This window comes from Cebus imitator, unplaced genomic scaffold (assembly GCF_001604975.1).
Source record: "Cebus imitator isolate Cc_AM_T3 unplaced genomic scaffold, Cebus_imitator-1.0 Scaffold254, whole genome shotgun sequence".
Taxonomy (NCBI): domain Eukaryota; kingdom Metazoa; phylum Chordata; class Mammalia; order Primates; family Cebidae; genus Cebus; species Cebus imitator.
This window is the reverse complement of record NW_016107569.1, coordinates 1,538,582-1,551,640: the sequence shown is the minus strand read 5'-3', so window position 1 is coordinate 1,551,640 and position 13,059 is coordinate 1,538,582. Positions and strand designations below refer to the sequence as shown.

The 13,059-nt window shown below is 56.2% G+C and overlaps 1 protein-coding gene across 1 annotated transcript in view; it reads left to right on the top strand.

Moving 5' to 3' along the window:
* HMCN2 (hemicentin 2) overlaps positions 1-13,059 on the top strand; it is a 164,954-nt gene that overhangs the window by 66,727 nt on the left and 85,168 nt on the right. The window contains exons 23-29 of the mRNA XM_037728076.1: positions 739-866; positions 3,906-4,160; positions 5,095-5,181; positions 9,720-9,914; positions 11,089-11,219; positions 11,519-11,666; positions 12,071-12,197. Coding sequence (XP_037584004.1) covers positions 739-866; positions 3,906-4,160; positions 5,095-5,181; positions 9,720-9,914; positions 11,089-11,219; positions 11,519-11,666; positions 12,071-12,197 — 1,071 coding nt within the window. The remainder of the gene's footprint in view (positions 1-738; positions 867-3,905; positions 4,161-5,094; positions 5,182-9,719; positions 9,915-11,088; positions 11,220-11,518; positions 11,667-12,070; positions 12,198-13,059) is intronic.

The following is a 13,059-nucleotide window of genomic DNA, read 5'->3' as shown; positions in this document are numbered from 1 at the left end:
GGCCCTTGGGGTCCAGCCCAGCTGCAGGAGCCTGGCTGGGGGGTCCTAGATCCCTGTGGGATGGGGGTGATGTGACACTAGCAAGGTGAGCCAGACTGGGGAGGGTGGCGATGGTAGTGGTGGGGCAGGTGAGAGGTCTGCAGCTTCCTCCTGAGGGCCCTCAACACAGCTCTGGACATAGGAGCACCAAGGGACTGCTGTCAGAGACAGGTCAGCCCTGGCACAAGACCAGAGGGCCTCAGGGGTGCCAGCTTCTCCTTCATCCCACACGCAGGGCAGGTGTGTGTGGCAGAGGAGTGGGCATTGCCACTGCAGTCAACAGGTGTCAAACGGTGGGCAGGCTTCTGGCCCTGGGCTGAGCCTGTGATGGAATCCGTTTACCAGCCCTGGCCCAGGCACATGCCATCTTGGCATGCCCATTTTACAGATGAGGAAATGGAGGCTCCAAGAAATGAAGCAGCTTCCCTGAGGGTCACAGCTAGGAAGGATTTAGAGTTTAGACTCGAACCCAAGCCAGTGGACTCCTAGTCCAGTGCTCTTCTTCTCTTACACCAGTAGGCGTGGGACTGGCCCTGGCCTGCTGGTTCAGGGAGGATGGAGGCAGGGGTAGGGGTTAGATTGTGGGTGCTGTCTCATTCCCAGGCTTCCTGGGAGAGGTGGCTGGTTCAAGTTGGGTCTCGAAGCCTTCCCGTGGAGGTCAGGTCAGTGAGGGTCTCACCAGTGCTCCCACTCCCGCAGGCATGGCCTCCTCCCGTCTGGCTCTCTGCGTCTGGCCCAGGTCCAGGTGGATGACACCGGCCACTATGAGTGCACAGCCAGTAACCCCGCGGGGTCCGCCTCCCGTCGCTACATTCTTGGGGTGCAAGGTAGGACCAGCTGGCAGCCCCAGTCCCTCTGTGTCCCCCATCACCCCACCTGCCCCTCAAGCCTCTCAGTCCCCCTCCTGCAGCCGCCTCTGCCACCTCCTCTCGCTACCCCCACTTCCTGTTTCTCAGACCCTCTCTCCTCCTCTACCCTTTTTCTCCACCTCTCCCCATACCTGGAGATGCTGTTCAGAGGCCCCCGAGAACACAGGGCAGAGCCCAGTGGGGACTTGGGTTTGGGTGGGGGTCAGAGGGGAACCCATGAAGGTGGGTCTGAGAGCGTCTCTGCCTGGTGTGCAAGGCCCAGCCAGGAGCCCAGCGCGTGGCGATGGGAAGAGGCTTGTGAGATGCCACAGAGCCCCCTCCTGCGGGGAGCACGTAATGCCCCCCAAGAGGCCCTTCCAAGCCCCTGCTCCCACACTGCCATCAACGAGGCACTTTGTGTACCTGTAACAGGGGGTGCCGCGCTGTCTCCACGATCCCCTCCTCCTGGCAAGGTCCCCACGCACCCCACTGTGGCTCTGGTTCCCATCCCGGTGCGAGGTCCCAGGAGTGGGCGTTCCCCTGTGAGTTGAGGGCTCATTCAAAGGGAGCCAGTGGTTTGGAATCCTGCACCAGAGAGTCAGGGTGCTCGTCATCTGCAAGAACACTGAGAGGCCTCCGAGACAGGCCTGGTTCTGGCCCAAGCGTCCCATCTGCCCTCCTGTTTTCAGAGATCAAGAGACAGTGAGGAACAGCTTCCACTTGGTAAAATAATTGGACATGCACCAAAAACCAACCCAATCATATTTTATTACACTTCAAATTTATCTGAAATTCAGATTTCAGTGTTGGCCAGATATGGTGGCTCATGCCTGTAATCCCAGCACTTTGGGAGGCCTAGGCGGGAGAACGGCTTGAGGCCAGAAGTTTGAGACCAGCCTGGGCAGCATAGCAAGACCCAATCTCTACAAAAAACAAAAAATTACTCTCTTGCAAGAGTCCATATCTGTAGTCCCAGCTACTCAGGAGGCCGAGGCAGGAAGATCGCTTGAGCCCAGGAAGTCAAGGCTGCAGTGAGCTGTGATCGTGCCACTGTATTCCAGCCTGGGCAACATGTGAGACCCTGTCTCAAAAAAAAAAAAAAAAAAATTCAGTGTTTATAAATACAAGTTTTATCAGAACACAGCCGCGCGCGTTCATCGACGTGCAGCCTGTGGCTGCCTTACCCCCTGACGGCAGAGGTGGGAAGTGGAGGGAGCCTGCCTGGCCTCACAGCCCGCCATTCCAACCACCTACTCTCTACAGAAAGTGTGCTGCTCCAGATCTAAGCTCAAACCCCATTTTACAGATGCACAGGCTGAGGCCCAGATGGGGAAGGAGCTCCAGGATTCCGTGGGTTTGCATGGGGGTGTGAGAGACAGGAACGGGGGGCAGGGCAATGAGCAGGGCCTCAACGTCAGCAGAGCTGGGCCTGAATCCTGACTCTGCTGCTGACTGGCTGTGTGACCTTAGGCCAGACACTTGGCCTCTCTGAGCTTTGCTTTCCTCCTCTGTAAAATGAAGGCCACAATAAAGCCCATCCCATGGTGGTCAGAAGGTCTCAAGGACATTGAATGCTCAGAACAGTGGAAGCTGTTACTGTGTTCAGTGGGTGTGTGTGAGAGAGATCAACAGGTGGGCAGGGCAACCATGCTCTCTGTGCTCCTGGGCAGGGAGCACTCCTGGCACTCAGGCCATGGGCCAAGGGGCTGGTCTCTGCCCAAGGGCCAGGTTCCCATGGGTGATATAATCCAGGCTCCTTCTCAGAAGCTGTGAAGGGGGTGGGTGCACCTCAGCTTCCCTCAAGGGGCCAGGATACTTGGCCCAGGGTCTGTCCCACGCAGTGCCTGGAGCAGGGTGGCCCCTGGGCTCTGAGAGTTCTCTTGTGCCCACCCAGTCTGGCCCCGCAGCGGCCTGGGCCCTTGGACACTCAGACCCAGGGTTGATGCCAGCACCTCTCCACTGAGGGAGGGGGTGACTCTGGCCAAGTCATATAACCTCTCTGAGCCTCAGCATCCTCCTCTGCAAAATGTGCAGGCGTGGGTGGTACCACTTGCCGAGTAGGAAGGACCAAGTGAGCGGAGGATGAGAAAGTGATTTGAAACCACAAACGGAAAAGGACAGGAAACCACAGCTGTGGGAGGGAAGGATGGGGCAGCGATGACATCCAGCCGGGGTGCCTCCAGCCACCGGGCTCTGTGCTGGCTGCTTTAGTGCTGTACCTCATTTCATCCTGCGGGGCGGGAGGGGTTGTGACAAGGGGAAACTGAGGCTCTGGCTGGAGCGGGGTCCTTTGGCTCTAAGGAACTGAAATAGGATTGGAACCATCTCTGTGCATGCTGCCTCCCAAACTTGCTCGGCCATTATGAGTCAGTCCCTCTGCCCTGCCTCAGTTCCCCCATGTGCGCTGAGCTGAATGAATTCCAAGTGGCACTTTTTTTTTTTTTTGAGATGGAGCCTCTCTCTGTCGCCCAGGCTGGAGTGCAGTGGGACGATCTCAGCTCACTGCAACCTCCGCCTCTTGGGATCCAACAATTCTTGTGCCTCAGCCTCCAAGTAGCTGGGATTACAGGCGTGCGCCACCACACCCAGCTAATTTTTGTATTTTTAGTAGAGACAGGGTTTTGCCATAGTGGCCAGGTTGGGCTCAAACTCCTGATCTCAGGCGATGTGCCCACCCCGGCCTCCCAAAGTGCTGGGATTACAGGCATGAGCCTCTGCGCCTGGCCCCGAGTGGTGCTTCTTTAAATGGAGTCGGCACATTGGCGGGGGCAGAGGGAGGTACACGCTCAGCCCTGAGGGTTGAATCTTTCATGAGAGTGTGTGTTCAGGTGAAAGACCGGAGCTCACTCTCTTTAGGGGAGTCCACGTGGGTGTCCCAATATCTTTTCCTGCCATCCTTCGATTGTGCTCCATGACAATTTTGCTGGTCGGTGACATCTGAGATGTGGCTTGGGTCTGGGTTCTGGGACCCTCTCACCTGGGTCCCCCCACCTTGATGCCCCTCCTGTGGCCCGTCAGTCCCCCCTCAGGTGCAGCCAGGCCCTCGGGTTCTGAAGGTGCTGGTGGGAGAAGCCCTGGATCTGAACTGTGTGGCTGAGGGCAACCCAGAGCCCCAGCTGAGCTGGTCCAAGGATGGCGTGGCCCTGCGGGGCCGGGGGCCTGAGGGCTCTGTCCACTTCACAGCCATCGGAACCTCTGATGCCGGGAGGTACCACTGTGAGGCCTCCAACAGCGTCGGGGTAGATGCCTGGGACGTGGAGCTCAGAGTGCTAGGTGAGTCTCCCTGCCCCAGAACTCACTTCTCCCCAGCTCTCCCCGCACAGCCTGGACTTGGGAGGTGCTCATCTCTGTTCCGGGCTCTGTGCCTGCCCGCTTCCTTCCGGGGACAGATAGAGCCTTGGCCCTCTCTGGGATCTCACAGCTTTGGGCCATCCTGTGTCTAGGAGCCTTTGTCAGCCCGTGGGCATGGACCAGTCTCAGAGCTCCCAGCAGGGGTTCCCTGCACTCTTTCCCCTTGGGTGGTGACCTGTGGGCCCTCTCAGGACCTGGGTGGACAGAGGCACCTAGGGCAGGGACCGGGGAGCAGCACTGGACCCAGGGCCATCCGGACAGTCATAAGCCAGCCACCTACACTCTGTGACCCCAGTGTTCTCACCTGCAAAGTGGGTCCAATACTCTGTGAGGGGTCCATGAGAGTGTGTGTGAAGCGCCTGGTGCATAGAAAGTTCTGGATCAGTGGTGCTAGCAGTTTCACTATTAGGAATTTAAAACAAGCTTGGGGCTGAGTGTGGTGGCTCACACCTGTAAACCCAGCACTTTGGGAGGCTGAGGTAGGCGGATTGCTTGAGCCCAGGAGTTTGAGACTAGCCTGGCCAACATAGCGAACCTGTTTCTTAAAAAAACAAAACAAAACAAACAAACAAAAAAAAACACTTGCAAAGCCACTGCTGTGAGGGACCACATGTGGCCTTTGTCTAAGGGCACAGCTCAGCCTCCCCAGCCTGTGGGGCTCGGCCCTGGTGGCTGCACCATGGGGCCTCCCTGCAGGGGTGAGCCAATACCCCTGGCCCTGACTTGCCAGGAGTCTAGGGGCCGGGATTCTGGAAGGGGATGCTTCCTCATTGGCCCTGGGTTCCTTGGAGGCAGGGGGTGGGAGTGCCAGGCTTTGGGCTCAAGGGATGAGCGTGGTCGTGTTGCTTCCCTCCAGAGCCACCGCACTGGGGGGCTGATGAGACCAGTGGCTTGCTGGAGCGAGTGGCCGGAGAGAACGCCAGCCTGCCGTGCCCTGCCAGAGGTGAAGCTGCATCTAGGGCGGGCCTGGGGAGGTGAGGGATGGGCTGGCCTAGGAAGGAGCCTCCACTCATATTCCAGTGCCCTGGGCTGCCTATGGCAGGCAGAGGCCGCGGGACATGTGCTTCTGGTCAGCACCGTGCCAGGTAGTTCCTCTGTGAGCCCATTGCCAACCCTGGAGGCTGGGCGTTAGCAGTCACTCCTTTTTGTTAGGGCCAGTCCAGGCCCAAGGGGGTTAAGTAACTTGCTGAAGTCACACAGCCAGAGCGCGACTCAGAGTGTGGACAAGTGTGACCCCTGCCCTACCCCCCGTGCCCATCAGCATCTGAGGGTGGGATTGCCGGTGCTGAGGGCGGCCCAGGGTCCTGGTGTGTTGGGCGTGGTGGTCAGCCCATCTCTCTCCATGCCCCTGACTTTCCCACAGAGGATGGATTCAGTGGTCCTGGCCAAACCAGCTTTTCTGGGCTCGTCTTTGGGGCAGGAGCCCAGTGTGGGGCCGACAGCCACCTTAGGTCAGCTGCCCAGCGCCCAGCCCTGCCCCAGCCACTCCTGGCTGTGCGACTCAGGACAGTGTCCATCTCCTTTCTGAGCCTCACCTTCCCTGTCTACCTCGGGGTTGTACCGGCCCCTCCGCGTGGGGCTGCTGTGAACTCAGCAGGACACCATGTGTGTAAGGGGCTGGCACCCCTGGAGGGCTCGGGAAATGTGCCGGAGGCCTGGCTTCTGCTTTTGGCGTACCCCCCACCGGCCCCACCCGGCAGATCCCTCCTCAGCCCCTGCCACTGCCTCAGTTGCTTCCCTAGGCTTTGGGCTCCTCCGAAGCTGGGAGCGCCACCTCTCTGTGGGGTTGAGGTTCTCTGGAGGGTGCTTGGTGTCTGGTAGCAAGTGGCAGGTCACAAAAGCCTGGCGGGCACCTGAAATCTTGGTCGTTCCTCTGTGAGCCACAGGGTGCCCGGGAAGGCCCCAGAATAGGACCAAGGGAGAGGCAGGTAGGAGCAGGGCTGGCACCCACCTAGGCAGGGGGCAGCACCTGGGTGGGAGCTCTGGGAGCCCCCCGGGATGGCACCCTCCCCCCCCACCTCCCACCGCCGTCCTGGGCCCTTGACCATGGCGCCACCTTGTGTTGGTCTGTGCTAACAGCAAGCAGCCGTTCTGCGCTTTTGGGAAGTGGGAGATGGTGGAAGGTGGGACCCATCCGGCCCCAGGCCTTGGGCTGGGAGGGCTCTGAGGGCTACGGGGATGGGACTGAGCCCAGCACCCTCATGGGGACTCCCTGGGCACTGCAGTGACACCATCTGCCTCTTCCTCATGGGGTGGGGTGGGGCGTGAAGGCCCAGAGCCTGGACACCCGCTTGGTGGTATGTGGTATGTGTGGTGTGTCGTGTGTGGGACTCTGCACAGTGGGGAGGGGACAAAGTGAGTGACTCTGGGCAGCAGCTAGTGCTTGGGGACTTCCTTGTCGCAGAGCTTCAGGGCCGTCCTGCACTAGAGACCTTAGGGTGAGATTGTCTGTGCTAAACAGAGTTCCACAGCAGAAACCCATCACCCGCTCCGACCAGCAGCCCTGAAGGCCTGGTCCCCGGGGTGGCGGGAAGTCCGGGGACTCTCCGGGAAAGCTGAGGAAGATGAGACGGCGGTGCGCGTGTGTGTGTGCGCGCATGTGTGTGTGTGTGGATGTGGGGTGTGGTCTATGTATATGGGGTTTGGTGTATGTTGTGTGTGTGGTGTGCACAATGTGTATATGGTGTGTATATGGTGTGTGGTGTGTATGTGGTACGTGGTGTTTGGTGTGTGTAGTGTGTGTATGGTGTTTGGTGTGTATGTTGTGTGTGTGTAGTGTGTGTGTTGGTGTGTGTGGTGTGAGTATGTGGTATGTGGTGTTTGGTGTGTGCTATGTGTGTGTAGTGTTTGGTATGTATGTTGTGTGTATTGTGTATGTATAGTGTTTGGTGTGTGTGGTATGTGATGTGTGGTATGTGGTGTTTGGTGTATATGTTTGTGGTGTATGTTGTTTGATGTGTATGTGGTATGTGTGAATGTGTAGTGTGTGTGTATGGTGTTTGGTATGTATGTTGTGTGTGTGGTATGCATGGTGTTTGTATGTGGTGTCTGTGGTGTGTATGTGGTACATTGTGTTTGATGTGTGCAGTGTGTGTGTATAGTGTTTAGTATGTATTTGTATGTATTGTGTGTGTATGGTATTTGGTGTGTGTAGTTTGTGATGTGTGGCGTGTGTATGGTGTTTGGTGTATATGTTTGTGTGCGGTGCATGCATGTTTGATGTGTATGTAGTATGTGTGTATGGTGTGCAGTGTGTGGTGCATACGTGTGGTGTGTGGTGTGTGCAGTGTGTGATGTGTGGTGTGTGCATAGTTTTTGGTATGTGTAGTGTGTGATGTGTGTATGGTGTTTGGTGTACATGTTTGTGTGTGGTGTGTGCATGTTTGATGTGTAGTGTGTGTGTATGATGTGTACTTTGTGGTGCATATGTGTGAATGTATGGTGTGTGTGTATGGTGTTTGGTGTGCATGGTGTGTAGCATGTGGTGTGTATGTGGTGTGTGGTTGGTGTGTGTTATGTGTGGTGTTTGGTATGTATGTTGTGTGTGAGGTATGTGTATTGTGTTTGGTGTATATAGTATGTGGCATGTGTGGTGTGTGTATGGTGTTTGGCATGTATGTTGTATGTGGTGTTTGATGTGTAGTGTGTAGTGTTTGGTGTGTATGTTGTGTGTGTAGTGTGTTGTGTGGTGTGTATGTGGTATGTGGTATGTATTGTGTGTGTATTGTGTGTGTATGGTGGCATGTGTAGTGTGTGTAGTGTGTGCATGGTGTGTGGTGTGTATGTTGTGTGTGATGTGTGTGTATGGTGGTGTGTGTAGTGTGGTGTGTGGTATGTATGTGGTGTGTGGTGTTTGATGTGTATGTTTGTGGTGGGTGCATGGTGTGTAGTGTGTATGTTGTGTGTGTGGTGTGTGTGTATGGTGTGCGGTGTGTGTAGTGTGTACTGTGTTGTATGTGGTATGTGGTGTGTGTAGTGTTTTGTGTGTATGTTTGTGTGTGGTACGAACATGGTGTTTGGTGTGTATGTTGTGTGTGTGATGGCTGTAGTATTTAATGTGCATGTTTGTGTGTGGTATGTGTATGGTGTTTGGTGTGTATGGTATATGGTGTGTGTTGTGTGTGGTATATGGTGTGTATGTGGTGTGTAATGTGTGTGTAGATGGTGTAATGTGTGTGTAGTATGTGGTGTGTGCATGGTATGTGATGTATATGTTTGGGATTTGTATATGGTGATGTGTATAGTGTATGGTGGTGTGTATAGCGTGTAGTGTTGTGTGTGGTGTGTATGTGGTGTGTGTAGTGTTTTGTGTGCATATTTGTGCATGGTGTTTGGTGTGTATGTGTGTGGTGTGTGTATGGTATTTAGTGTGTATATTTGTATGTGTTGTGTGCTGTGTGTATGGTGTGTGGTGTGTATGTTTGTAGGTGGCGTGTGTTGCATGCTGTGTGTATGGTGTTTGGTGTGTATGTTTGTATGTGGTATGTGGTGTGTGTGATGTATGCTGTGTGTGTGGTGTGTGGTGCGTATGTTGTGTGTGTGCTGTGTGTATGGTGTTTGGTGTGTATGTATGTGGTATGTGGTGTGTGTGATGTATGCTGTGTGTGTGGTGTGTGTATGGTGTTTGGTGTGCATGTTTGCGGTATGTGGTCTGTGTGCTGTGTGCTGTGTGTATGGTGTATGGTATGAATGTTGTGTGTGTGGTGTGTGTATGGCGTTTTGTGTGTATGTATCTGGTATGTAGTGTTTTGCGTGTGTGTGGTGTTTGTATATGTATATAGTGTGTGGTTTTTTTGTATGTATGTTGTATGTGTGTTGTGTATATATGGTCGTGTGTGTAGTGTGGTATGTGTGGTATGTGAAGCATTTAGTGTGTATGTTGTGTATGTGGTGTGTGTAGTGTGTGGTGTGTATGTGGCCTGTGGTGTGTGTGGTGTTTGGTATGTATGTCACGTGTGGTGTTTGGTGTGTATAGTGTGTGGTGTGTATGTGCTGTGTGGTATGTGTCATGTTTGGTGTGTATGTTGTGTATGTGGTGTGTGCAGTGTGTGGTGTGTGTAGTGTGTGGTGTGTATGTGGCCTGTGGTGTGTGTGGTGTTTGGGATGTATGTCATGTGTGGTGTTTGTGTATAGTGTGTGGTGTGTATGTGCTGTGTGGTGTGTGTCGTGTTTGGTGTGTATGTTTGTGTGCGGTGTGTGGATGGTGTTTCGTGTGTAGTCCCCAGACTTGCAGATCGGCATGTCACTCCCACCCACCTTCTGCTGCTACCACTGGTCATCAGGATGGGCAGTGTGGATAGGTGTGGGGGCACCCACAGCTCCGAGGGAAATGCTCCTCCCAGCCTCGGGGGGACGGAGGTGCCTGGAGCCATCCCTAGAGGACCAGCCCCTTTTGCACAGAGGAGATGGGTGGGAGACAGTGCAGATGTGGAGGGGTAGGTGTCCGGGTGTATGTACTGATGACTCCGTGCACCTTGCCAGGGACACCCAAGCCGCAGGTCACATGGCGGAAGGGCCCGTCCTCAGAGCCCCTGCGTGGCCGGCCAGGTGTGGCAGTGCTGGAGGAGGGGTCTCTGTTCCTGGCCTCCGTCTCACCCATGGACAGTGGAGACTACGAGTGTCAGGCCACCAACGAGGTGGGCTCCTCATCCAGGAGAGCCAAGCTGGTGGTCTATGGTGAGCAGGGAGCCAGAGCTGGGGGCAGGAGAGGAAAGCAGCAGGGACCCAGGGAAGGGCCTGTCTTCCTCCCAGGACTGCATCCGGCCAGAGGCCCACAATGATGCTGGGGGCTACAGGGTGCCCAGGTGTGACAGTGACAGTTCTCCAGGGCCCAAGGCCTCCCTACACAGGAAGATCAGGTCCTGCCACCAGGTGCCAGTGACAGGGAGGGCTTGAGGGGCCTGGGAGAGTGGCAGGTTGCATTGGACACCTCACTTCCCTAGAGACACCCCCATGGAGACAGTATGGGGGAAACACCTGGAACTCCATCAGTGTCTGAGATTGGTCTAGAGGTGAAAACATTTTAAAATGACCCCTTGGCTATGCGGAGTGGCTCACGCCTGTAATCGTAGTACTTTGGGAGGCTGAAGCAGGAGGATTGCTTAAGCCCAGGAGTTTGAGACCAACCTGGGTGACAAAGAGAGACCCTGTCTCTACAGAAAATAAACTTTAAAAATTATTTTTTAAAATGAGCACTGATGGCAGCGCAGAGCCCCAGAGCCCACATCCAGGTTTAAACTGTAAACATTGGCCTATTCTCACATTCCTGTCCTCAGGAGGGAGAGCACTCACCCCCACATCCAGGGTGCTATGAGCAGAGAAAGGGGAACCCCCTTAACGGGGGCAGTGAGGGTAGGCCGGGGAGCGCTGCCCGCTGGCAGGATGAACTGGCCTCGCTTGGGCAGTTCTAACAGCTCCTAATGCCACCTGCCACTTCCCCAGGATCAGTTGCCCTGGCTCGCCCTGTAATGACTTGCTTGAGATGTTTGTTTCAAAAGCATGGCCAGGCCTTACCTTCAGAGATTCTGACTCAGGGGGACCCTCCCCGGTGACTGTGTTACCAGGTTGGGTGTAGAAGCGGATGGATCTAGGGGGACTCTAGCGCCTTGCAAAGCTGAGTGTCAGAAAGGGTGGCACCTTGGACTGGGCATGACTGGGGGCGTGTCGGTCCCAGGGCAAGGCTGCTGCGGCCATCTGCAGGTCCACAGGGCCCTTTGTGGCTGGGCGGATGGGGACAGGCAGACCTCCTCCGACTCCAGTGACAAAAGGGAGGGAATGGCCCAGGTGAGGTCCCTTCGGCTGTGGTGCTAGGGGGCAGGGAAGCAGCTCCTCGACTCTCCTTGCCCCCAAGTGCCCCCCAGCATCCGAGAGGACGGGCGCAAGGCCAACGTGTCGGGCATGGCTGGGCAGTCCCTGACGCTGGAGTGTGACGCGAGCGGCTTTCCAGTCCCTGAGATCGTGTGGCTGAAGGATGGGCAGCTGGTGGGTGTCCCCCTGAGTGGGTGAGATTTGGGCCGGGGACGAGCCTTCTGGATGGGCGTTCCTGCATGTGCCAAGGTGGGGCGGAGGGATGTGACGGGTGTCTTTGGGGGTGCTCTGGGGTTCAGGGCAGTGGAGGGCTGTGGTCGCGTGATGAAGCCTGGCAGGGAGCTGCATGGCAGAGAGCACAGCACCGTTCCGGTCACTGGCCACCTCTCGGGCCTCAGTTTCCTCCTCATTACTGGCACTGGAGGGGTGGCTGGATCCCTGTTTACCAGCTCCCTCTGGCCTCTCCTGCCCAGATCCCCAAGGTGAGCGGCCACCGCCTCCTGGATGGGGGCCGGTCCCTCCACTTCCCCAGGATTCAGGAGGGTGATTCTGGCCTCTACTCCTGCCGGGCGGAGAACCAGGCTGGGACAGCGCAGAGGGACTTCGATCTCCTTGTGCTCAGTGAGTGAGGCCTGGGCCCCACAGCTCCCATGTGTTCCTGGCCCTGTAGCCCCAACTCTTGCAGGCACACTGGGGGACAGGGGAGGCTTTACCTGCCGAGAGCAGGGAGCACAGAGGGGCCCACGGCAGACCAACCCCCACCCTCACGGACAGACAGTAGACAGCCAGGTGATTAGCCAAGTCATTACTGCCGCAAGTGCAACCAAAGAGTAGCCTGGGTCTGAGGGTTGCAGGGCGAGCCCATGTGGCCGGGGTTCTGGGGGCTTCCCAGGAAAGTCGGGTAGGAGAGGCAGGACACCCAGGAGGCGGTGGGGGGGTCTGCACAGACAAAGGCCCTGTGGTAGGTGAGGCTTCAGGGTTCGAACAGTTTTCCCACCCCTCACCCTCACCCCTTCTCACCCCAGTCCCTCCTTCAGTGCGTGGAGCTGGGGCTACCCAGGAGGTGCTGGGGCTGGCTGGTGCAAATGTGGAGCTGCAGTGTTGGACCTCAGGGGTTCCCACGCCCCAGGTGGAGTGGACCAAGGATGGGCAGTGAGTGCCCCCTCCCCTGGAGGACGGTGTGGGATGGTGGCCAGACGGCCTGGTGGATGTGGGGGTTGGGGGAGGTTGAATTCTTCTGGAGGAGCTGACAGGCATGGCATGTGCCACCCAGAGCCCAGGCTGAGGGCTGTAGGGGCACTTCCAGCCCAGCGGGGGAGATTAGCCAGGGAGACCCCACTCTTGCCTCAGCAAGGTCTTCTCATCACGTAGCCTTTCCTTTTTTTTTTGGAGACAAGAGTCTTGCTCAGTTGCCCAGACTGGAGTGCAGTGGAACGATCTCAGCTCACTGCAGCCTCAAACTCCTGGGCTTCTTGGGCTCAAGAGATCATCCCACTTCAGCCTTCCAAATAACTGGGACCACAGGTACACCAGCCAACAATGGGCTAATTAAAAAAAAAAAAGTCTGTACAGACGGGGTCCTGCTTTGTTGCCCAGGCTGGTCTCGAACACCTGGCTTCAACCAATCCTCCCGCCTTGGCCTCCCAAAGTGCCGAGATTACAGGCATGAGCTACCATGCCCAGCCTCTTTTTTTAAACACATTTTTTCTCTAAGTAAAATTCACATAAAGGCTGGGTTTGGTGGCTGACACCTGTAATACCAGCACTTCGGAAGGCCGAGGTGGGCAGATCACCTGAGGTCAGGAGTTATCAGCCTGCCCAACGTAGCAAAACTTTGTCTCTACTAAAAATACAAAAAAATTAGCCAGGCATGGTGGTGCGCGCCTGTAATCCCAGCTGCTTAGGAGGCTGAGGAAAGAGAATCACTTGAACCTGGGAAGTTGAGGTTGCGGTGAGCCAAGATCACGCCATTGCACTCCAGCCTGGATGACAGAGCAGACTCTGTCTCAAAAAA